Source organism: Quercus robur, chromosome 2 (genome assembly GCF_932294415.1).
Source record: "Quercus robur chromosome 2, dhQueRobu3.1, whole genome shotgun sequence".
In the NCBI taxonomy this organism is placed as follows: Eukaryota; Viridiplantae; Streptophyta; class Magnoliopsida; order Fagales; family Fagaceae; genus Quercus; species Quercus robur.
This window is the reverse complement of record NC_065535.1, coordinates 92521112-92545117: the sequence shown is the minus strand read 5'-3', so window position 1 is coordinate 92545117 and position 24006 is coordinate 92521112. Positions and strand designations below refer to the sequence as shown.

Genomic DNA, 24006 nt, shown 5'->3' with positions numbered 1-24006 from the left:
ATGTAGGGCTGTCCAAACATATCCGGTGACCCGACCCACCTGGAGAACCGACCGACCCGAGCTACTCTGGCGGTCGGTGGCAGATTTTCTCCACCAAAAACTGACTCTAGCGTGTCGGTTTCGGTTTCTCTCCCCAAAAACCCGAACCGACCGGCAAAAACCCATAATCCGGCGAAAAACCTAGATTCCGGCGATAAAAAACCCAGATCTCGGCCAAAAAACCCGGATTCAGGCGCTATTTCACGTAGATCTGACGAAATTTTGAGCGAATCTAGCGAAATCTCATCGAATCCGGTGAGATTACCGCCGGATTTGGCGAAATCTCATAGATTCCGATGAGATTTTCGCTGAATCTGGGTTTTTCTGAACTTTCCTCACAGTTTCCTCGTCGTTTTTTTGCTGTTTTCTCAGATCTTTGACTCCGACCGACCCATCCGCGCACCCGTTGAAGTCTGATCCGCCCGACCCGTTTACTCCGGCGGTCGGCGACGGGTGAGTTTTTCCAAAACCCGATTACGTCGGGTCGGTTCCGAGTTGGGCACAAACCCGACCCGGACCGACCCGTGGACAGCCCTAGGTATATGGGTTAGAATGAAGTAACGTCGCGCATGGCGTAAAATAATTTTTTTTGAGAGAGTTTTAACTTATTGCGTCTACTCTTGATGATGCTTTTTATTATTAGAGCAGGATACAAATTAGTATTTGGCGTAGGCGGGGATTGAATCCCAAATATTTTATTTGATCATTAGAGATTTTACTAGTTGAGCTAAATGGAACCCATGTGTAACATACTTTTTAGTGAATTAATATTTTAAAAATTCAATTCTTGGATTTCACGAGCTTTTAACACAAATACCGAATTTTTGTTAATTGGATATTATTTATTATTTAATATATGAACTTAAAATTATTATACAATTTTTTTTTTTGAAATTTAAACATTTTTTATTTGAGAAGGTTATTAATCTTTAATTATTTTGTAATTTTAATTCAATAGGAGATTTGTTAAAATTTGTGTAAAAAAGTTGAGTGGTGTAATACTCTCTCTCTCTCTCTCTCTCTCTCTAGTTTGAATTATAATTTTTGATCCATAAAGTTTTGGATTGTTTATATTTTAGCCCCTTAAGTCTTAGATTTTTTATTTTAGTCCAAGTTTATATATGTTTTCGAAAGGGTCATTCTGTCTATATCTGTGCCTAATAGAGGTTATCTCATTAAAGCTTGATTAGATTCTTTTAATTAGATAATCTTTCATAAACAGGGAAATTGGTGACTCTCCCTATATGATTTGATTTGATTCTCATAAATAAATAATCTTTCATAAATAAGGAATTTAATTGAATTTGTGACTTTCTTAATTTGGCTTGATTTGGTTTAATTTTTAATTTAATTTGATTTGTTTTCAAATTTGAATTTCTTCAATTTTTTTTTTTTGTACAATATAATCTTTGAAAATAAAATATTGTCTTGTGTGTTCATTTATTTTATTTAATATAAAGTTTGGTTGATTAAGAAAGAGATCCACCTTAATAAGCTCTTTAATTCTCCTAAAAAAATTAGCTCCTTAATTAAATATTGTTAAGTTACATCTCTGCACATTTGACTCAAAAACTTAGCTCCCTAATTAGTTGTGAATTCTTTGGCCCACGGTTAGTATATTGTACTGCTCCCCAAAATCACTCACGTGGCATGTTGACATTTGAAGGTCACGGTTGACCCTAATTCTCCTAATTCTGCCATTTTAATCGGATCCTTAACATTACAAATTTACAATCAGTTGGTTCTTCAGACTCCAACCTGTCCTACCTAACTCGTTTTTCTATCCCTTTTCTTTCTTTCATTCTTTATTTTTTTAAAATTTTTTTTTTTCCTCCCAATATTTTCCATTGAACTTTCCGGTGCCGAGTTAGGTAGGTTTCAAAAGGGAAGAAAATCTAAGGTATGTTTGGTACATTTGTAATAAATCCTGTTATTAAATACTTATTTATGTGGAATAGCTTTTTATTTTATTTTATTTTTAATGTGGAATAGCTATTTGGTGGTTTGGTTGATTTTTTATGAGAGTAATACTGCAATGCTATGCTATGGACATAACAAAAATTCACAACATTCTCAAATTAATATATCAAAATTTTAAATTGAAGATTATGGTGGGGCCATGTGTGAGATGGCATGCTAATTTAGAAATATTGTAAATTTTTTCTTAAAAAAAAAGGAAATATTGTAAAATTGTTGTAACATTTTGTTGTGTTCTTACTATTACTCTTTGAGAGATGCTATGTCTACAATATTTTTACATTATTTTTATAACAAATCATAGGTGGTTAGTTGTTATTGGTTCAAATTTGAAACTAACATTAAGATTACTTTTTTACCCTAACAATAATAACCAGTAACAACCTGCCAATTAGGATTTGTTGTAAAAATATTGTAAAAAAGTTGTAGACATATCATTTTTCTTACTCTTTTTGTTGTATGGAATAGTTATTTATTATGAATAACTACTCTTTAAAGAGAAATGCACCTCTAAAACTACATATCCATATATATTTTTGAAACATATTAATTTTGTAATTATTATACATATAGAGATAGTTTATATTTTTGGAAATATAATAATTTCTAAAGTTATTACATATGTTGAGGAATTTCCTTTTCATACTCTACATGTTTGCAAAACTTCAAGATGATCTAACATAAATAATTATGTTATCGATCAAATGTTTAAATTTCAAGTTTTTGTATTTAAAATTGAGCATAAAAGATGAGTTTCTAGATTGAAGAATAAATTGCATCCAATTGGCATTAAACTTGATATGTGTGTTACAAACATAGAGAATATGTAATCCAACTATAATATTTTTGAAATATTAATCCAATAAAAATTTATAAAGTAGTGTAATATTGCTTAGAGTTATATCAGATGTAACTAATCCAACTCTTCCTTTATACATGTAATAAATTTAGAAATTATTATATTTGCAAAAATACAAACAATCTCTACATGCATAATAATTATATTATAAAATTAGTATGTTTTTGAAAATACAGATGTGGTTTTATTCCCATTTCACAACAAAATATATTAATAGAAATAGTTACTCCATTACATTACCTTTTATTTCCAATGATAAGGATTATATGAAGATAATTTTTCACATTTTCAAGTGTTTAGTAGTATTGGAAAAATAAATTGTTCAAATGAAAACTATCTATTAACTTTCCTTATTTAATCCATTACAAAGTTGTTTTTCATTATAATTTTCTGGAAAACAATTTTATCCCATGTTAAGCTAAATAAGGGAAGTAAAAAAATAAATTTACAACTCATTTTAAGGTTGTTACCAAATATAAAAAAATGAAATAATTTTCTAAAAAATGTTAATATCAAAACAAACAGAATGTACCAAAAGTAACCTAGTTTTTCAAGCATTTTTTTAAAAACCCATACCAACTCTTTTTTATTTTTTATTTTTTGAGACATAATTCCTACATATATAGCAGCATAAATACTCAATTTTCAAACCAAAAACAGATAAACAATCACAAATGGGAAAGTCAAGCCCATTGCCACATCTTTCTGTGCCTCCAATGCTTCCTCTTCTTTGCCTCGTTCTTCTTCATGTCTCTGCCTCATGGGCAACCTCAGATTCAGATTTTGACACCTTTGTCCAATGCTTAACAAACCAAACAAAGCAACCAGACACAGTCTCCAAAATAGTCTATGCTCTAAACAACACTGCCTACACACCTGTTCTACGAGCCTACATTCGAAATGCCAGGTTCAATGCCTCTTACACACCAAAACCAGTCATGATCGTGACTCCAACAAACGAATCCCATGTCCAAGCCACAGTTATTTGCGCCAAGCAAAATGGCATTCAGCTTAGAATCCGCAGTGGTGGCCATGACTACGAGGGTCTCTCTTATGTATCTGATGTCCCATTTATCATCCTTGACCTGTTCAATCTTCGGTCCATCACAGTTGATATTGCGGAAAAAACTGCTTGGGTAATGTTAGCATATCTCACATTTGTAGCATATGTTGTATATCAAGAACATGGTCATTGATTTTAGTCTAATTCAAGATTGACTGTGATTAAAATCTAGGAACACGAACAGTATTTTTGGATGGAGAGAGAGAGAGAGAGGGGAGTAGCCGAGTAGAGGGGAGGGAAGGGTAGTCACTGATTTTAGTTTAGCTCGAAGTGAAATTATTTAGTGCACCAGGTTTATAATTAAATCCTTTTCTTTTCTCACATAAATGTAGACCCAATATGTGAGTTTCATGAGATTGATATTTTATATGAGGAGATTAAATTCTATAAGGATGTGGTGTAAAACTCATGTTTTACCCCTCTGATCTTAACATACCATATCATCTTATCACAAATTTAAGAATAAGCATAATCACATCCGAATGGGGGTAATACCAATTCATATATAAATCTAATCGAATTGAGAGTTTATTGAGATGTTATTAAGTATGGTAGGATGTAGTGAATTTTAAATATAATGCTGGTGTGACAATTTTTTATTAGATGATGTAAAACTCTTACATGAGAGGAGGGTGTAGTACACATAGTATACCATTCATCACAAGCAAGGGCGGAGGGAGGGGGGGGGGGGGGGGGGTGGGGGGTGTTGGGGGAGGAGGGAGGGGAGGCTCCCCTCATTTTTCCAAAAAATGCCCCTCCACCTCTATTTTAATGTCAAAAATTCAAAGATTCGAAAAAATTTTAGGCAATGGTCCTCTTCATTTAAAAAAATATATATAAATACTATTTCATTTATTGCTGTCTCATTAATTTTCCTCTTAATATCGACTTTTTGTCATTTATAAATCATTAATTTTAGGAATGTTTAAAGCATAGGTTTATAAAAATATAAAAGTAACTCTCTTTAAGACACACACGCACACTCATATATATATATATATATATATACATATAAAAGAATAAAGTCATACACATTTATATTGAGAAAATTAAGGATACCATAATACAATGATACATTTAGCATAGACCCCCCTGAGAAAAATTTCTGGCTCTACCACTGAGGATAGGTGAATTCATTGAATATATATATACATAGTTTGTATAAGTACAACAACTATGAGGCAAGGATTTTGATACATAGTTTGTATAATTTTTTTATCTAAATATGAATTTTGATAATTATGGTAATTATTAATAGAAAAATTTATTAGTCTAAATATGAAATTATATATATTTTTTATTTAAAGAAAGGGTTTGAATTTGGTAAGGATGGGGTGTAAAACCCATATTTTACACAATCCAATAAGAGATTGTCACATCATCTTTTTACTTAAAACTCAATATATCATATCACACCTAATAACATTGCATCAGTCTTTTACTTAATACTTGAAATATTGTATTTATGGAGATATTATCGTGTGTGATCAGATGTATTTATATTTTAGTAATATAATAATATAGCATGTTCTTATTAGAGGGTGTAAACCAAAGGTTTACACCAAATCCTTATAAATTTTAATATTTTAAAGAAAATATGACGGGAAAATTTTTAATAGAGGCTTTAAAAAGAGTATGGAATTTAAAATCAATTAGAAAATATGAATATATATATATTAATAAGAGAAAATCCAATTAAATTCTATATTGGAGTTTAACTTTGCCTCACGTATCTCATCTAATTTTTAAATTTGTGTGTCAAGTGAAATATTAGGTGCAAAAATCAAAGAGTCTAAATTCAAATAGATTCTAAATTGAATTTTAATTCGAGTTCAATTTTACGCCATGTGTCCCACCTAATTTTTTAATTTTTGTGGCAAGTGAATTATTGGGTACAAAACTCGAACAGTTTAGATCCAATTAAATTTTAAATCATATATATATAAATATATAAAATGAGAAATTATTACATATTTTAGAAATTCATGACTTAAAACATGTGTAAGCTATAATTCTTACACCAAATTTATTTTGAAGTAATTGTGATTGTTTTTAAATGTATCCGTGCATATACATAGGATTACATGCTAGTTATAATAATGACGTGTAAAATTGTGAGATCTTAAAAGTTTATGCACAATATTATGAGGTTAACTAAAAGTCAAACATATTTGGTTTATATATATATATATATATATATATATATATATATTAGATTATAGATTCCCCCTTCCCCACATACTAGGATACTCGGAAAACCCCCCACATTGAGGGTTTTGGAGTGTTCATCCTTCTTAATTAGTACTAGTTGGTTTAATGAGGTGTTTAAATGTAGAACATAATTTTACTTCAATTTAAAAATGTAATAGAATAATAATCTATAATATTATAAGGTCTCAAAAGCCATCTTATATAGATTATAGATTTACAATTTTCCCCCCCGACCATTCATTTTAACAGGTACAAGCCGGTGCAACTGTCGGAGAAGTTTATTATAGAATATGGGAGCAGAGCAAAGTACATGGCTTCCCTGCTGGGATTTGTCTCACTTTGGGAGTTGGAGGGCACTTCAGTGGTGGAGGATATGGTAACATGTTGCGAAAATATGGACTATCAGTCGATAATGTTGTTGATGCAAAAATAGTAGACGTAAATGGTAGAATTCTTGACAAGATTTCGATGGGAGAAGATCTTTTTTGGGCTATCAGAGGGGGAGGAGGGGCAAGTTTTGGAGTAATATTGGCATACAAAATAAATTTGGTTCCGGTTCCAGAAATTGTTACAGTTTTTCAAGTTCAAAGGACCTTGGAAGAGAATGCAACTGATGTTGTTTATCAGTGGCAGAATGTTGCACCAAACACTGATGAGAACCTTTTCATGAGGATGCTTATACAACCCGTGACTTCCAAAGTGATGAAGGGTCAAAAGACTATCAGAGCCACAATTATGGCATTGTTTTTAGGTAAGGGTGATGATGTTGTCACATTGTTAGGAAAAGAGTTTCCTGAATTAGGCCTAAAGAAGGAAAATGTTGAGGAAATGAGTTGGATTGATTCTGTTCTGTGGTGGAATCATTATGACAATGGAACCTCCCCTGATGTCTTGCTTGATCGAAATCTTGATTCCGCGGATTTCTTGAAGAGGAAGTCAGACTATGTGCAGGCCCCAATTCCGAAAGATGGGTTGGAATTGCTGTGGAAGAAAGTTATTGAGATTGGAAAACCTGGATTGGTTTTCAACCCGTATGGCGGAAAAATGAGCAGAATCCCGGCAACAGACACGCCTTTTCCACACCGTGCTGGGAATTTGTTTAAGGTGCAGCACTCAATAACCTGGGAAGAAGAGGGAATTGAGGCACAAAAGAAATATTTAACTCAGATAAGGAGCCTATTTAGTTACATGACCCCATTAGTATCAAAGAATCCTAGGAGTGCTTATTTGAATTATAGGGACATTGACATTGGTATCAGTCACAATGGTACCTATGAAGAAGGGAAGGTTTATGGGGTCAAGTACTTCAATGGAAATTTTGATAGGTTGGTGAAGGTAAAGACTGCAGTTGATCCAGAAAATTTCTTCAGGTATGAACAGAGCATTCCAACTCTTCCTAAGTAAGGCTTAGGAAAGAGACAGATTGTTGTGATGGTCTCAATTGAACAGAGGCCTGTGATTGTTTCATTATAGAATTAAATTTTTGGTTTATTTCCATTATTGAATAAGAGTTTTCAATTTCTTGGTGCTCCTAAAAATTTAGTAAAATTATCTCTTATAAGATACAAAAAAATATGGAATAAAATTGAAGAAAAATGATATAAAAGAAAATTTTGAAGAACTGTGGTCAATTAATGAGTTCATTAGCCAGTACTCTATAACACATGGTAGAGTGCTGATTTGGGCATCCCAAGTGTTGTTTGGCACTCTACTATTGGTAAGTGATGTGGTGTTCTTTCATTAGAGCGATTAATGACAGAGAACTCATCACCAATACTCATGTAAGCAATTGTGTATGAAAGTAATATTCCAAATTAGGGGTGTGCAGAAAACCCATTGACCCGCCAAACCCGACCCGTTGAGTTGGGTTACAAAAATTTTTTATGGCGGGTCGGGTTGGGTTTGGGTCATAAAATTACAAACCCGTCAAACCCAACCCGACCCACCCATATTTAATATATATTTAAAATATATTTTATATTTGATATTTTTTTAAATCAATTATAGGGCACTTATATATATATATTTAATAATTTTTTTTAAAAAACCAACTGTAGAGCAGCATTTCCTCAATTCCTCCTACTAATACTAATTTAATATATATATATATATATATATTATATAATATATTATATAATTAATAAATTTTTTTAAATAGCCAGTTCTTCCTATCCTATATAAAAACCATTTAGTTCATACAAATCCTAATAAATTACTATTGTTGTTTAGTCATTAGTGTTGTTTGTCTTTAAGGAGTTACATTGATATTAATTTTTAAGTTTTTTTAATATATTAATATATATATATTTTTTTACTCAATTTAATAATAAAAATTTGTCAAACCCATGGGTTCAACCCGACCCATGTGGGTTGGGTTGGGTTGGGTTGGACTTATGTGATGGGTTGGGTTGGGTTGAATTTTTTTTGACCCACCATGGTGGGTTGGGTCAAAAAATCCCCTCAACCCGACCCAACTCGACCCATGCACACCCCTATTCCAAATCCTTTTCGTACTTGGTTGAATGTAGTTTCATTGTCTGTTAGACTTTTTTAGATTAGATTTTGTTAAATTAAAAATAAAAATTAGAATATTTCATTCTAACTTGTAAGTTGTACTTGTCCAAAAAAAAAAAAAAAAACAGTTTAATTTTAGTTGTATATAGGGGTGTCAATGTTCGACCCAACCCGCGAACACGACATGAACCCAACATGGGTTTTTTCGGGTTAGGGTTGGGCCTTAATGGGTTTGGGTCATAAACGGGTCGACCCGAAAGCGACACGATAAAAAACGTGTCATAAGCGGGTTAACCCGCATAACCCTTAATAAACACGTTTGACACGCCAATTTATTTGTGTCAACCCGAAATGACCCTCTTAACACAACTCGTTTAATTCGTATAACAAATAAATATTTATTTTATTTTAGATTTGTCAAATACCTTTTATATCCAACATATATTTTAAATTTAGAAAGAAAAGTGAGTAATTATAAAAATTTACACGGGATATAATTGGAAATTGAAACTTTCAAACCCTAGAACTACTAATACTCTATTTTTTTGGCATAAAACTTGCACAAATAAAATTGGATGAGCTTGTGGAAGATGTTATGAATTTGGACATCAACAAAGAATCTATGAATTATAATTGTGGTCATAGTCAGGATTAGTCTACTGTTTACTCAAATTCTTTCAAAATTGATACTTAGCATTTGACGAGTTTCAAGAATATTATATTTTTGTTAAATTTTGTTATTTTGAATTTGGATTGAAGTGTATGCACTTCTTTTGGAGTGTAAAGAACTTATTTCTAGATGAATGTTATATTTCTGTTGAACTATATTATTTTCAATGTGGGTTGAAGACTTGAAGTGTATGCATTGCTTTTTAGGATGTAAAAAAATTATTTCTAGATAGATGTTATATTTAATATTATGCAGGTTGAAATTGGGTTGTGTTACATTTGTGTCAGCCCAACACGACTCGTTTATTAAGTGTGTCAAATGGGTTGGGTTAGGTCAACCTGCCTTATTAACAGGTCGGGTTAGGGTTGAAGGATCATAACACGATTATTAAATAGGTCGGGTTAGGGTTGAGTCATTTAGTCGAATACCCCTACCTCGACATGACACGAACCTGACACGCTAACCCAAATTGACACCCCTAGTTGTATATTAATTATGATTATAAAAATGGGTAATTTGTTTCAGGTAGATTTGTCAAGTCATTTTTGAATGTACACCTTTTATTTTGTATTGTGCATCATAACATTCCACTTTTTATTTATAGAACTGTTATATCTACAATATTTTTACAACAATTTTATAACAAATATTATGTGGCAGGTTGATACTACTTGTTATTGATAGGTAAAAAAGTAATTTTAATTGTGAATTCAAATTAGAACTAGTAACAACCTACTATCTAAGATTTGTTGTGAAAGTATTGTGAAAATGTTGTGGATGAGCATTGTGATTTTCAAAACTCTATTTTTGGTTCATACATTTTGGTGTTGTATTTTTTAGATCCCCATCACAAATATTCTCTCTCTCTCTCTCTCTCTCTCTCTCTCTCTCTCTCTCTCTCTCTCTCTCTCTCTCTCTCTCTCTCTCTCTCCAATAAAATATAGAGAATAAATTATACATATTCAGTATAAGTATGATATGAGTTTTGATTATCATGATAATTTCTTTTAAGAGAATAAATAATTTGAATAATTTATTTAAATAAAAATTATACATACATACATACATTTATATATATATATATATATATATATTTTTTTTTTTTGTTTAAAAGTAACGACATTAAAAGTTAAAACAAATGAGTAACTGCCCTAAATATCATTTGTATATTCATGGTCTTTATGTTTAGAAAAACTTTCACTTAAATTTGGCCGTACTAAAGTAGACTGAAATGCTACATTAATGTGGCTCAATAAAAACGTAGTAACAATAAATGCTATGTTTAAGATTTTAGATATTACGAGTTTGAGAGATATATATATATATATATATATATGGATTTAGATTAAGTTCTTTCAGTCCAAACATGTCTTTTCCCATTATGTAAGTGCACATAAATAGATTGAAGTGAACCAAAATGAATCGAAAGAATCTGAATGGACCGAATTGGACCAAATGGACAAAATAGAATTGAATAGGAACAAGGTGGACTGAATTGACCAAATAAGAACGAATAGTACCAAAATGGATAGAATAAATTGAATGGGAACAAATTGGACTGAATAAGACTAAAGTAGACAGACTAGACCAAAGCGGCCCGACATGGACAGATTGGACAGAATAAGAGCGATGTGGACAAAATATGACCAAATGGACCGAATAGAAACAAGGTGGACCGAATAAGAACGATTGGACCGAATAGAACTGAAGCAGACCGGATTGGACCAAATTAGACCGAATTGGACTGAAGTAGACAGACTGGACTGAAGTGGATAGACTGGACCGAAGCAGACCGATATGAGCAATGTAGACTGAATAGAACAGAAGTGGACAGAATGGACCGAATGGCCTGAATAGGACTGAAGTGGATCAAAGTGGATAGAATGGACTGAATAGGACCAATGTGGACTGAGATAGGATCAAATAGAACCAAAGTAGATAGTGTGGACCGAATAGGACCAAAGTGGACAAAATAGGACCAATGTGGACTGAATGGACCGAATTGGATTGAATAGAACTTTAGTGGATAGGATGGACTAAATAGGACCAAAAAGGACAAATTGGACTGAAGAGAACAAAATGGACCAAATAATACTTTTAAATATTTATCATTTTTATTGCATTTTTAGGACTCATATTTCTAATTTCTAATGTCTATTTTAGTATTTTTCTTTGTATCTATTTCAGTATTTTTCTTTGTATTTTTTAACTCAAAACTAAAGAGTTTAGCCCAAATATAATACATTTTCATACTTTTCAACCCAAAAATTATGAAAAAAATGAAGTTTTGAACTAAACTTGAAAAGAACCTACAAAAAGAATCAATTTAAGGCTCAATTAGTCTAAAATGGACTGAAGGGGGACCGAAATTGATCGAGTGGATTGATTGGAACAAATTGGACCAAAGAAGACCTAATTGGATTGAATTGGACCAAATAGAAATTGTTTAATTTTTAGGGAGAAAAAATTATCTTAAAAAAATTTTAGAGAAAAAAGTATACATTATATTACAATACAAAATAATTATTTATGCCCATGCATTGTGTGGGTTTGTGACAAGTTTTAATTAAAACTATAAAGTCTTGTTTTATTAACACAATTTTAGTCATGTGGCAGTGTATGTACGGTGAGTGTGTAATAAAGAGTGTGAGACACTAGCATCCTCTGAATATATAGTTGAGCAACAAGCTATGAAATGTAATACGGCTATAAAAGCTAAGGAAAGCAAGGTGAAGTTATTCAGTAACCATCCTCATAAATCGTTTCCATACACCATCCACAACACGGCAAACTATTTCCACTAGTAGTCACTCTTCAAGCATCCCTCCTTACCCCTATGGAAAGAGACAAGAAAGTTTGTGAATACCATCTATTGGGTGGTCCATGACACTCCTAGGACAATTTGTTGGGCATTAAAATATTGGGTCCAAAATCTAATAGACTTTTTTTTTTTTTTTTTGTAAATAAATAATAGTTAAAAGGGGTTGACCTTTTGGCTTTCGTGACCGTAACAACACCCTAATTACTCTCAGGCTAAAACCTCACACCACAGTTGTTGATGAGTTAGATGAACAACTTGCAAGTTGGGTATTGTAAGGAGCTACAACACGCTACTAATAGGGAAAGTCAAACTCATGCCTTGAGGTAGTGGCGAAGCCAAGAAATTTTCTCAAGGGTGGCCGTTGAAATACATTTTTGTGTATTTTTTAGATTATTACGAAATGTAAAAGAAATTAGAGGAAAATTTTGAAAACTAAGGGCCCCCTTGGCACCCCCTAGCTTCGCCTATGCCAGCCTGAGGCATGTTGGCCCAAGCTTTTACCTATGGATATTACAATTGAGAAATCTACCCAATCCTAATGTCACATAGAATCCTTTATCCATACACACAGAAGAGGGAGTCAATGTCCTTGTAGTTGAACTAGTATCTACACTTTGGTATTTCCTAAGGGACAACAATACCCCATGTTGGTTAGAGAAAGGGCCAAAACAGACCTTCAAAATTGAAAGATTTATTTTGACAGTGCAAGGCAAAGCTGGAAATTTTTGCCCTCTCTAGTTATAATAAACAGTACCTATAGAAAAAGCTGCTGTATGGGATAAAGAATCCTTTTCTTCTTTATTTTCTTTTTAATTTATGGTTTGGTAACAGTATTATTGTAAGAGTGTTTTAAGGAAGTTACCCTACATCTTTATTTTCTTTTTAATTTATTTTTTGGAATTAGTAATGTTCTTAGAGTGGATGTTACCCTACAATTGGCCCATCGTTTCCAATTGAGAGAGAGAGAGAGAGAGAGGCAAATTGAATGCAGTATCAGCGTTAAACATGATAAATAATCTTGAGATATTACAGAACTATACATAATTTTCCATGTTCCGAGTGTCCCCTTATAGCTTGTAGGAACGTTTCTTAATGCGAAAAGAGAGACTAATAGGAATGGATTTAAAGAATGAGCTACATTCTATTACATTAGCCTATAGGCCAAGGAAGAAAGAAAGCTGGTACTAATTACATGCATGTATGACATGAAGTTGGAATGATCGGACCATTTGGATTACCAAGTAACATCTCCCTATTAACATTAGTTAGTACGAATTTTAAGAAAGATTTCGAATGGATCATATTAACAGAATCTTTTTTTTTGGGGAAGAGGAAGGGGGGGGGGGGGGGGGGGGATTGTCATGAAATTGAATTAATGTTGTCGACTGAATAGAGTATGCTAATGAAAATACTAGAGATGAGATGAACAGTTAGAAAATTAGAAACTGAACAAAAGATAATTAAGAAAACACTAGAGATGGATAGTTACTGTGCAGATTAACCCTATTACTGTGGAGGAACAACTGCGAGAATAGAACCATATGGTCAATCGGGATGCATGTGTGACACAGCTGACACGAACAAAATCTAGATAGATGAACTCCTGTTCCCACCATAAAGGGTTTTTATCTTTATCAAGAAAGCACCAAGGACAGAAACTACAAAGTTTCTCCAACCCAACTCTAGTTCATGATGCTGCCATTTCAGCCTTTTTATCTTCCAATAGTTGTAGCTCCTTATGCCAGCCTTCAAGCTTTGTCCATTTTTCCAACTGCTCAGGCTTCATATCTTCTTGTGTGGTTTTCTGCAGTTGAGCTTCTGTAAGTCGAATCTGCAGAATTGAACAAACGTATTGGTTAAACAAGTTGGACCAAAATGAAGTGACCACATAAAGCATGAGCCTTCCAGCAATATTGGGATTGTTGCATTTTTTTTTCTTGTTTCCACCAGACATGGATTAGAAAACTAGCTGGGATTAAGGGGAGTACTGCCCTCCAATCATCCTCATGCTGCCTCCAGTTGAACCAACAAAAATGGGTCAAATGAGACAACTATTATGAACAACTGATAACAATCTTTTCTTCTTATGATTCTAATCCCCCCTTTTGTGCCAATCTAAAATACAGATCTGACAAGTAGGGGTCATTTCCCCTCACCTTGGTGGTTGGTGGGTTTAGAGTGACAATCCACAAATTAGAAAAGTCAAACCTGTGAAGTTTACTGAATTGGCAAAATTTTAGTTTGTTTCCCTCCAGAAAAATGAGCTTTTATAGTTGATAGTGGTTTGCACAAAAAAATTTGACCACAAGACTTGCAAGATTATCTTGTGTTCAAAGCAAGTGAGCAAACAGCTTTAGTATATATATGTTTTTACGTAATACTTCATTTTGGAGAGTTTGCCAATAGTGAGTCTCCATATTGTCCAATTGTTGTGTAAGTTTTCAGATTCGTTCCTAGAACAGAAGTACTTAAAATAGCCAAAAACACCATTTTGGATTCCTAAATATTGTTCAATACAATGATTTTTGAGTCAGAAATTTTTGAAAATTAAAAACATAAAACAACCAATCAAACACAAATTCTGCTACTTTTCTGCCTTTTTGTTTATAAAATTAGAACATAGTTTTTTGAGAACTACTCCAATCAGGCCCTAGAATGTGCGTGTGTGTGGGAGGGGCTCACATGCAACAGTGAGTCTTATATGGTTTTGAAGATCGTGTCTGTCATGACCCAAAAAAAGCACTTGGCGCTATACTTAAAACGACCAGTCAAATTACTATTAGAGTTCCCTGTAATCGCTTATATAAAATTACTATTAGAGTTCCTCGTAATTGCTTATATAACCAAGATCTATTTAGACCATAAAACAAGGCTGGCCAGCCTTTTCAAAATCCATTCAGTTCGAGGTTGGTGTTGGTAATAGAATTAAATTTTGGCATCATGTGTGGTGTGGGGGTTGTACTCTCTAGGAGGCATTTCTGGAACTTTATAGCATTAGTTGTAATAAGGGGTCTTCTATTGAGGATGTTATGCACTTTCCTAACCAAAGGCTTCACTAGGATCTTCAATTTTCTAGGGATGCCCAAGATTGGGAATTGGAACATTTTTACACTTTTTTGGATCTTATCAATTCTATGCCTCTTAATGGTGAAGGTCATGACAAACTTTGTTGGAAACCAGCAAGGAATAAGAGTTTTAAAGTGAGTGAGTACTAGTTTTCCCTTTCCTCTAATCTTAACACTGTTTTTCCTTGGAAACCTGTGTAGCGTTCAAAGAACCCTCTTAGGGTTGCTTTCTTCTCATGGACTCCCACATTAGGTAAGATTTTGACTCTTGAGAACTTATGGTATGAGGGTGTCACAGTTGTAGATTGGTGCTATGTGTGTAAAAAGAGTGGAGAATCGGTAAATCATCTTCTTCTTCATTGTCCTATTGCTTATGAGTTATGGTCTGTGGTGTGGACTGTGTTTGGTCTTCTATGGGGTATGCCACAAAGTGTTACTGATTTACTTTCAAGTTGGCCAGGTTCCTTCGGTGGACATCGGAGCATTGATTTACGAAAGGCTGTACCACATTGTGTCTTATGGTGTATTCAGCGAGAACGGAACTCAAGATGTTTCGAGGGGAACGAACAGTCTATTTCGGAACTTAAATCTCTCCTTTTCCACACCTTGCTGGAGTGGAATTCGTCCTTTAATCTTTTTCCTTGTTCTAATTTTTAGAAATGCTTGATCATTGTAATTTATGAGTTTGATGTACTGTTATCCATGTACACCCCCAGTGTACCTGCATTTTTTATCAATACAATTCCGTTATTTATCCCCCCCAAAAAAAACCAAGATCTATTTAGTTAGCACCCAATGTGGGACTCAACAACCACTCACACAACACATACTCATACCAGCCAATCAAATTAAATCTACACTATCTGGAGTACCACAATCTTCCCCATAGACGTCCTCAACCAGTATTGTGCAGCAATACCCTCAAGTCTTGACTTTGATACCATTTATCACCGCCCATAAAGTGCTAGTCACATCTACTTTATACCCTAAACAGACTAATCAAGTTACAATTAGAGCTCCTCGTAAACACTTATATAGAAAGGATCTACCTAATAAACACTTGATGTGGGACTCAACACATTCCCACACAACACACACTCATACAATCCAATCCAATCAAATCCACACAATATGGGGTATCACAATGTTCTAAGAAGTACAGGATTAAAAAAATAATTTCAGTTTTTAATTCACGAGTTATTGTTAGTTTGTAATGAAGGGAAAATTTGAAATTTTCTACAGCCCTTGCAAATTAAGGATACTTTGTTAATTGAATCGAGTTTAGAAATTTCTACATGGGTTATGGTCTCTATATATGATCATGTACTTAGAGATTTTTAGATTTGAGCATTGTGGTTTCAGAAGGTATGTATCCTAGTGTGATCTTTCTTTTTTATTTTTCCCTCTCTTTTCTTCTTCTCTTTCTCTTGATTACTGTTCACGTAACTATTGACACGGTCCCTGACACCCTGTTCTCTCTTTTCTACCCCAAAAGACATTCCCTTTCCCTCACCATAATGATCGACATTCAAAATAACTGACCATTGAAACATATAGTACTTCTGAGATTGACACTTGCCAATATCAACAATACTCTGTACCTGATTTACTTCCTTAAGCCTCCATATTTGGTTCAAAGTTTTTCTTTGGAAATCATATTCCTTATGCCTAACTAGCTGCAATCCATTTGACACTATTAATGGGGTAGATTAGTTTGAGAGAGACTTCAACTCTTCATGTTAGAAGCCCATCACTTCAAAAGTAGTAGCTTGTAATCAAGGACCCTTGCCCCTATATTAATATCTGATTTTATTTGCCTGTCAATAACAAATGAATGGTCCTGTTTCAGCATATATATTTCCGTCCATCACCACCTAGCTTTGGTATCACTCACCATCTCTGAAGGACTTGCCTCTAGCACATAGCTCACAAGTGCAATTTCCCTCTATTTTTACTTCCTTTTACACTTCTTTATTGTATTCTGTGCCTTTCTTCCCACTGTTCTTGGACATGGAAACATATTGCAAGTCCAACCCTTATTCCTTTCACTTGATCACTTTGAAAAACATCTACAAATTGAGGCTTTTACTCAAATTGCACTCTTCAAGATAGCAAGACCAACTCCATATCCTACATACTTATCTAGTTCTAACCCAGAACTCTCCTAAACACAGGGCCATAAGATAAATTGAGCTACTGAAGCTTCACTTGAGATTGTGCAGCTAGTCATTTGACCTACTTCTCCGCTTGTAGACAAAAAAGCCAATCTTTGGGAACAGTTACCAAGCACAACTTGAGATTGGCTCATTAAAAAAAAAAAATCCCTGGCATCCACATCTCTCTCTCTCTCTCACACACACACACACATTTTAGTATGCTAAGTACACACTAAGGATAAACAACAGTTTTTGGGCCAAGCCAAATACATTAATTCAGATTATTTTTCTTAAAGTATTACGCTAGAAATTATAGTTTCCCCTTTTTTTAAAAGGCCTCTTCCCCAGAAAATATCATTTTAGAAGCGTAGGCACTAGGCACTGTCCAAGATAGCCTTTTTTTGATCTAATACACCACCTTAATCAAGATCATTAAAGGCAATCCACTCGGTAATATCAGACCATAGAGAAGAAGAAATAAAAAGAAGGGAAACAAAGGACTGAAGGACAGGAGGAAGTAGAAAAGAAAAGACGCAGATAAATACAGCAGTCAGCTCATAAATCACACAGAAACAAACTTTACATGATGAAGAGGCAAAAGCAACTGGTCCTCATGATTCCTCATTTTGCACAAACATAAATTGCTAAGGTAAGAGCGCCGCCCCAAAAAAAAAAAAAGTTTGATCATGTGCACAGATATCACAAAATTTTGAACTGATAACTGGTCAAGGCTTTTGTGATCCTGATTTTGTATTTAATTTCATATATTAAGCAACAACTTTCTTACTTAGTAGAATATCTCAAACAAATTAACAAACCTTTAATTCCCTTACAAAACACAAGGTCAGCGTGCAGATTGCAGCCAAACATAACAACTCTAAAGAAAATCAGCAGTAAACTGCATCTCTTGCAACAGAGATTATTGTGTGTGAGAATGCCACTACATTTGAATGCAGCAAAAGGCAAACCAGGTGTAGACCTAATGGCTTAACTAAATATCAGCTCAATGGAAAATAGGAAAGGAGAAAGAAAAATGCTACACCATTTCTGGCCTAAAAACAAAAACATTTCGGAGTGCACAATGCTGGTACCTAAGTATATCACAAACATCTTCACATGCATAACTAAACAAGCCTAATTGCCAGGCAAAGTAAAAGAAATACCATTTTTTCTTAAATCATCAAATAAATACCTTGCCCATTGTCAAACTTAGGTCATATTGTATTCAGATGTAAAGAGCGTATCATCATATCTAAACAATTTGAGACAGTGCTGCCAACACTAATAAAATAGGCAATGGGTAAGTTAGAAATGTACTCAATGGGTTTTGAACCATGACCTCACCTAGGAGGAAATGTCATTTGAGTTATAGCTCATTCGTCACATGCCATATGTAAAATGTAACCTGTGAATGTTAATTATAATGTAATTCACTGATTGTACACTCGATCTATCCAGAACAAACTGAAAAGAAATAAATTCAATCTATTGTACTTTATGGAACATTGAAGAAATGAATTCAATAAATCTTTTTTTTTTTGGATAAGTAATAAGATATATTGATAAAAAAAGAAAAGAAAAAAAAGAACACCCTAGTGCACAGGGAGTGAACAAGGGAAAAGAAATCAAATACAAAAATTGCAAGAGTCTAGGAAATCAATAAAAGAAGGGAATGATTGATTTTGCAAAGCAAACAACCAATCCCTTAAAGTTCTAAAAAAGAGAAGCTTGAGGTCCGGAATAGATCTCTCAATATCTTCAAAACATCTACTATTCCTCTCCCTCCAAAGACACCACAATAAGCAATGAGGAATGATGGACCAAATATAACCATTTCGATGACGACCAAAGCTGCCTTGCCAACACCGTAACAGCCCTAAAACAGTGTGCGGCATAACCCAAGTTACTCCAAAAAGACCCAAAACCATAGACCATAGATCCATAGCAAAAAGACAATGAAGGAATAGATGGTCAACCGATTCACCATTTCTCTTACACATGTAGCACCAATCCAAAATCCACACCTTCCTTTTTCGTAAATTATCAATCGTCAAGCATTTCCCTAAGGCAGCAATCCAAACAAAGAAAGCTACTCTAGAGGGAATTTTCTGCTTCCAAATACTTTTTCAAGGAAAACCATAGAAAGTGGTGCCAACTAAAATTCTATAATAATCACTAACCAAGAAACCCTTATCTTTGCTAGGAATCCAACACATTTTATCCTCACCTAGCTCCCTTACAGGAGAACCATATATGGTTTCCAACTAGCCCCCTTCGAAGAGGATGAAGTATTGGTGGAGGATGGGGTTTCAGATACCTACTCGGAGGAAGCTGATCAGCCCCTAGTTGTTGATCCAATTGCTTTTTCTCTACCTTTGGCCATGGCAGAGCAGTCACTTGTAGATGTGGAAAGTGTTGTGGGTATGGATACTTCAGAGAGTCAAGAACCTTATTCCGATTGGTTTCAAAAGAGATTCAATAATTTCGATAGCTTCTATTAAAATTTCAAATAGTCTAAAACATAGAACTTGTAGTAAGAAAGTTTGCAAAATAATGTAAATAAATATAGAATTCAACAACTTCCAGAGTCAAAAACACACCCACACTTCAATAAATCTATTTTCCAAAATTATCCTTGGTGGGTTAATAAGAGACCCAATGTATCTTTCAAATTGCCTTCCTTTCTTTCCCTCAATTTTCTAAATGGAATGTTAAAAATTCATTAACCCCAAATAGTTTAAAAAGTAGACATTGAAGTAAGAAATGTTACAAAAAAAATGGTAAATAACAATAAAATTCAACAGATTACACTTTAAGAAATCTAGTTTCCAAAATTATCTTTATTGGGTTAATAAGAGATCCAATGTATTACTTATCCAAAAAAAAAACAGAGAGATCCAATGTATCTCTCAGTCTATCTTACTTTTTCTTCCCCTCAATTTTTCTGAATGGAATACTAAAAATTCAGTAACCCCAACTTGTAGTAAGAAAGTTTGCAAAAGATTGTAAATAAATATAGAATTCAACAACTTCCAGAGTAAAAAACACACCCACACTTCAATAAATCTATTTTCCAAAATTATCCTTGGTGGGTTAATAAGAGATCCAATGTATCTTTCAATTTGTCTTCCTTTCTTTCCCTCAATTTTCTAAATGGAATGTTAAAATTAATTAACCCCAAATAGTTTAAAAAGTAGACATTGAAGTAAGAAATGTTACAAAAAAATGGTAAATAAAAATAAAATTCAACAGATTACACTTCAAGAAATCTAGTTTCCAAAATTATCCTTATTGGGTTAATAAGAGATCCATTGTATTACTTATCAAAAAGAAAAAAAGAGATCCAATGTATCTCTCAGTCTATCTTACTTTTTCTTCCCCTCAATTTTTCTGAATGGAATACTAAAAATTCAGTAACCCCAATAGTCTAACAAGTAGAAAGTGAAGTAAGAAGTTGCACATTTTTGAAAACATACACACACTCACATGCCACAATTTTTCTAAATGGAATATTAAAATTTCATTAACCCCAACAGTCTAAAAAGTAGATATCAAAATAAGAAAAGTTGCAAATTTTGGAAATTAAAATTAAACAACTTACGCTTAAATAAATCTATTTTCAACAATTATCCTTGGTGGGTTAATAAGACTGTAAGAGATCCAATGTATTTTGGTGTTTCTTCCTTTCTTTCCCTCAATTTTTCTAAATGGAATATAAAAAATTCATTAAATCTGGTAGTCTAAAAAGTAGAAATTGAAGTAAGAAAAGTTGCACCTTTTTGTAAACGCATGCATGCATGCATGCACCCACCCTTCTACACACACATGTATTTATCATCTGACCAACTGAAAATTACGTCAGAAATTCAATACGTACATTATATATATCACCACTATAATATTTTCTGTAAACGCATCAAATTAGGATTCTATTAGAACATCTACATTCAAATTTGTCACACTCAAAAGTGATATTTCGGTTGTCTTGTTGTTGTCCTATGACCCCGATGAACAAAAATCGTGAAAACAAAAAGAAAGGAGAGATAAGAGAATCAAAGAAGAAGGATTAAAAGAAAGAATACAAAAAGACTAATTTTAGAAAACGTATACACATGTTATAAATCTATTACTTTTTTATAGGGAGATAGTGGGAGAAGGGTAGGCGAGGTTCAAACTACAAACATGGGCATCACAAAGGATGTCATTACCATTAGGCTATCACTTGAACCTTCACATTGTAAGCCTACTCTCCAAAGAAAACAATTAAAAAGCTATATTTTTTAATTGTTGGACGCAACAAAATCTGGCCTAATCGAATAAATTTGCACAGGCAAATTCACATGTTTATGAATTGAATGACAGACACGGATGAAATGATTCAATACAATTCATATGATCATACAATACATGAGTATCCCCAATACACTCTAATTTGATGCGTATTGATTAAAAAAAAAAAAAATTAAGATAAAAATAATTTTCTCCATGCAGAATTTTATTGTGTATCAATATCATACAATATGCAATGTGTATAAATATCATGCAAAATGCAATGTGTATCATATGATACTAACAACCACGAACAGAACATGAAATGAAATATGGTCATTTCTATTTGAATGGAAGGCTAAATGCATGAATTCTACCTTCTTTTTAAGTGCGCGAATTCTTTTATCAATATCTTGAACAGGATTTCCTGAATTTGAACCCTCCGTTGAGTTTGAGGGAGGGGTGATTACACTAGCATTTGCAGAAACAGCTAGCTCATTTATCTGAGATGTTAACTGCTCGATAGACTCCGATCCATTACCTAAATCTTCATCAGGTGGTGCTTCTTCCAATTTTATCTCCCCACCTACTGTTTGTTCCATGTTCTTACCCTTTTCAAGAGCAGCCTGGATGATAAATCAACCAAAAAGAAACCTGCATGAGATTAGTAGATACTGCATTTATGAAATCATCACTCAATGCAAAACAACTACACTTTAACAGTCCTTTTGCCCCATCAAATGTGTTTTACAAAAGGAACATAACGCACTACATGTTACCTAGCTGGGCTTCGGGCATAGAGCCTAGATTCATTTAATAACACCAAGTATCCTAGGGCATGTCAATTCCATGTACATGAGTTTTCACTAAACATTTTTTACCTTACAAAGGTATATCTATTCTTATAGCTCTTTATTTATAGATACAATAAAATTTGAAGCTAAAGCATCCATTCGGGCCAAGACACTAATTAATTTTCGTATAAGCAGGATTCAAACCCAAGTGTCTTATACAACACGACAATAAGAGACTTTACCAATTGACTTCAGCATTCTTAACGTCAATTAATGCAAAAACACTACACTTTTTCAGTCCTTCTGCCCCATCAAATGTGTTTTACAGAAGATCCAAATACGCTAGGTGTGACCTAGTTGGGCTTCAGGCTTGAAACCAAGCCTAGATGAACTTAATAATACCAGGTATCCATTCCATGTAAATGACTTTCCACTAAGCATTCTTTACCTTACATAATAGAATTTGAACCTACGGCATCCCACTCAGACCAAGACACTAATTAGTTTTTGGCATAAGCAGAATTCAAACCCAGGTCTCTTATATAACACAACAACGAAAAGGAGACTTTACCAGTTGAACGGAGCACTAAATAACAATATTTTTTTTTTCTATTTAATAACACCAGATATCCTAGGGTGTGCTTTCACTAACCACTCTTCACCTTCCGAACATGAAATTTGAACCTATGGTGTCTAGTCAGACCAAGATACCAAACAGTTTTTAGTATAAACGAGATTTGAATATAACGTCTAATCAGACCAAGACACCGATCAGTTTTGAACATAAGTGAAATTTGAACACAAAAACAAGATACTTTACCAGTTCAACTAACTAAAACTATCCTTAACTACTAAGTAAGTAAAGATAGAAGTTATAGTAAGAAAAAAGAAACCTGTAGCCGCTTTTCCTTCTTTCTCTCGTTTCTCTTAACGGACTTAGTCTTGGGCTTTAAAGAAGAACTGGAGTCGAAATCAGGATCATAGCCAGGTGGGCCCAGTTGGGGCTGAGAGGCCATCTCCTTTTTCAAGAGAGCTCCTTTGGATTGATAAATGGCGACTTCCTCTTGAGGAACATACCCAGCCCTAATCCGAATGGGCTTTCGGAGTGTACCGTCGGGTCTTCTGGTCGGTGCTAGAATTCTCTCCCCTTCTTTTAGGGTTTTGCTCAGCTCCGCTAATCGATTCAACTCTTCTTCTCCAACACCTCCATTGCTGTTCGCCATGATACTATTATTATGGGTTTTCTTTCAGATTTGCTGCTTCTCCGACCCGACCCTCTTTGATGATGCTACTCTCCTCTTCAATAACCTTTTTACAAAAAAACAGAGACAGTTTTTATTTTTGTTTTTATTTTATTTTTATTTTTTACTCTTTTGAGGTTTGGTTAAGCCCAAAAGGAACAATTATGAACCCAAACTCACCCAACCAATTCTTATTTATTTATTTATTTATTTAATAAACCTTTGTTTCTCCCCCCCCCCCCCCCCAAAAAAAAAATATTATTAGCAAGTAATATTATAGTCACAAATTATTTTATAATATTTTTACAAACTATTGATGTAAAATTT

General features: G+C 33.7%; 2 protein-coding genes across 2 annotated transcripts; one reads left to right on the top strand and one right to left on the bottom strand.

The window, feature by feature from the left end:
* The first annotated feature begins 3549 nt into the window (after positions 1–3549).
* On the top strand, positions 3550–7553 carry LOC126707537 (berberine bridge enzyme-like 21). The gene is made up of 2 exons (XM_050407237.1): positions 3550–4011; positions 6399–7553. Exons 1-2 carry the CDS (start codon positions 3550–3552, stop codon positions 7551–7553), a joined length of 1617 nt encoding a protein of 538 aa, XP_050263194.1.
* A 6039-nt stretch (positions 7554–13592) lies between these two features.
* Positions 13593–23799, bottom strand: LOC126715854 (partner of Y14 and mago). Its single transcript, XM_050416672.1, has 3 exons — positions 23332–23799; positions 22022–22270; positions 13593–13985 (listed from the first exon to the last, which is right to left on the bottom strand). The coding sequence occupies exons 1-3, from the start codon at positions 23659–23661 to the stop codon at positions 13842–13844; spliced, it is 723 nt and encodes a 240-aa protein (XP_050272629.1). The 5' UTR covers positions 23662–23799; the 3' UTR covers positions 13593–13841.
* Between the last annotated feature and the right edge of the window lie 207 nt (positions 23800–24006).

Coding starts and splice junctions, on each gene's coding strand:
- LOC126707537 (XM_050407237.1), top strand. CDS start 3,550: ATGGGAAAGTCAAGCCCATTGCCACATCTTTCTGTGCCTCCAATGCTT. Junction 4,012..6,398: donor TTGCGGAAAAAACTGCTTGG/GTAATGTTAGCA, acceptor TCATTTTAACAG/GTACAAGCCGGTGCAACTGT.
- LOC126715854 (XM_050416672.1), bottom strand. CDS start 23,661: ATGGCGAACAGCAATGGAGGTGTTGGAGAAGAAGAGTTGAATCGATTA. Junction 22,271..23,331: donor AGAAGGAAAAGCGGCTACAG/GTTTCTTTTTTC, acceptor TTTATCATCCAG/GCTGCTCTTGAAAAGGGTAA. Junction 13,986..22,021: donor TTCGCGCACTTAAAAAGAAG/GTAGAATTCATG, acceptor TCAATTCTGCAG/ATTCGACTTACAGAAGCTCA.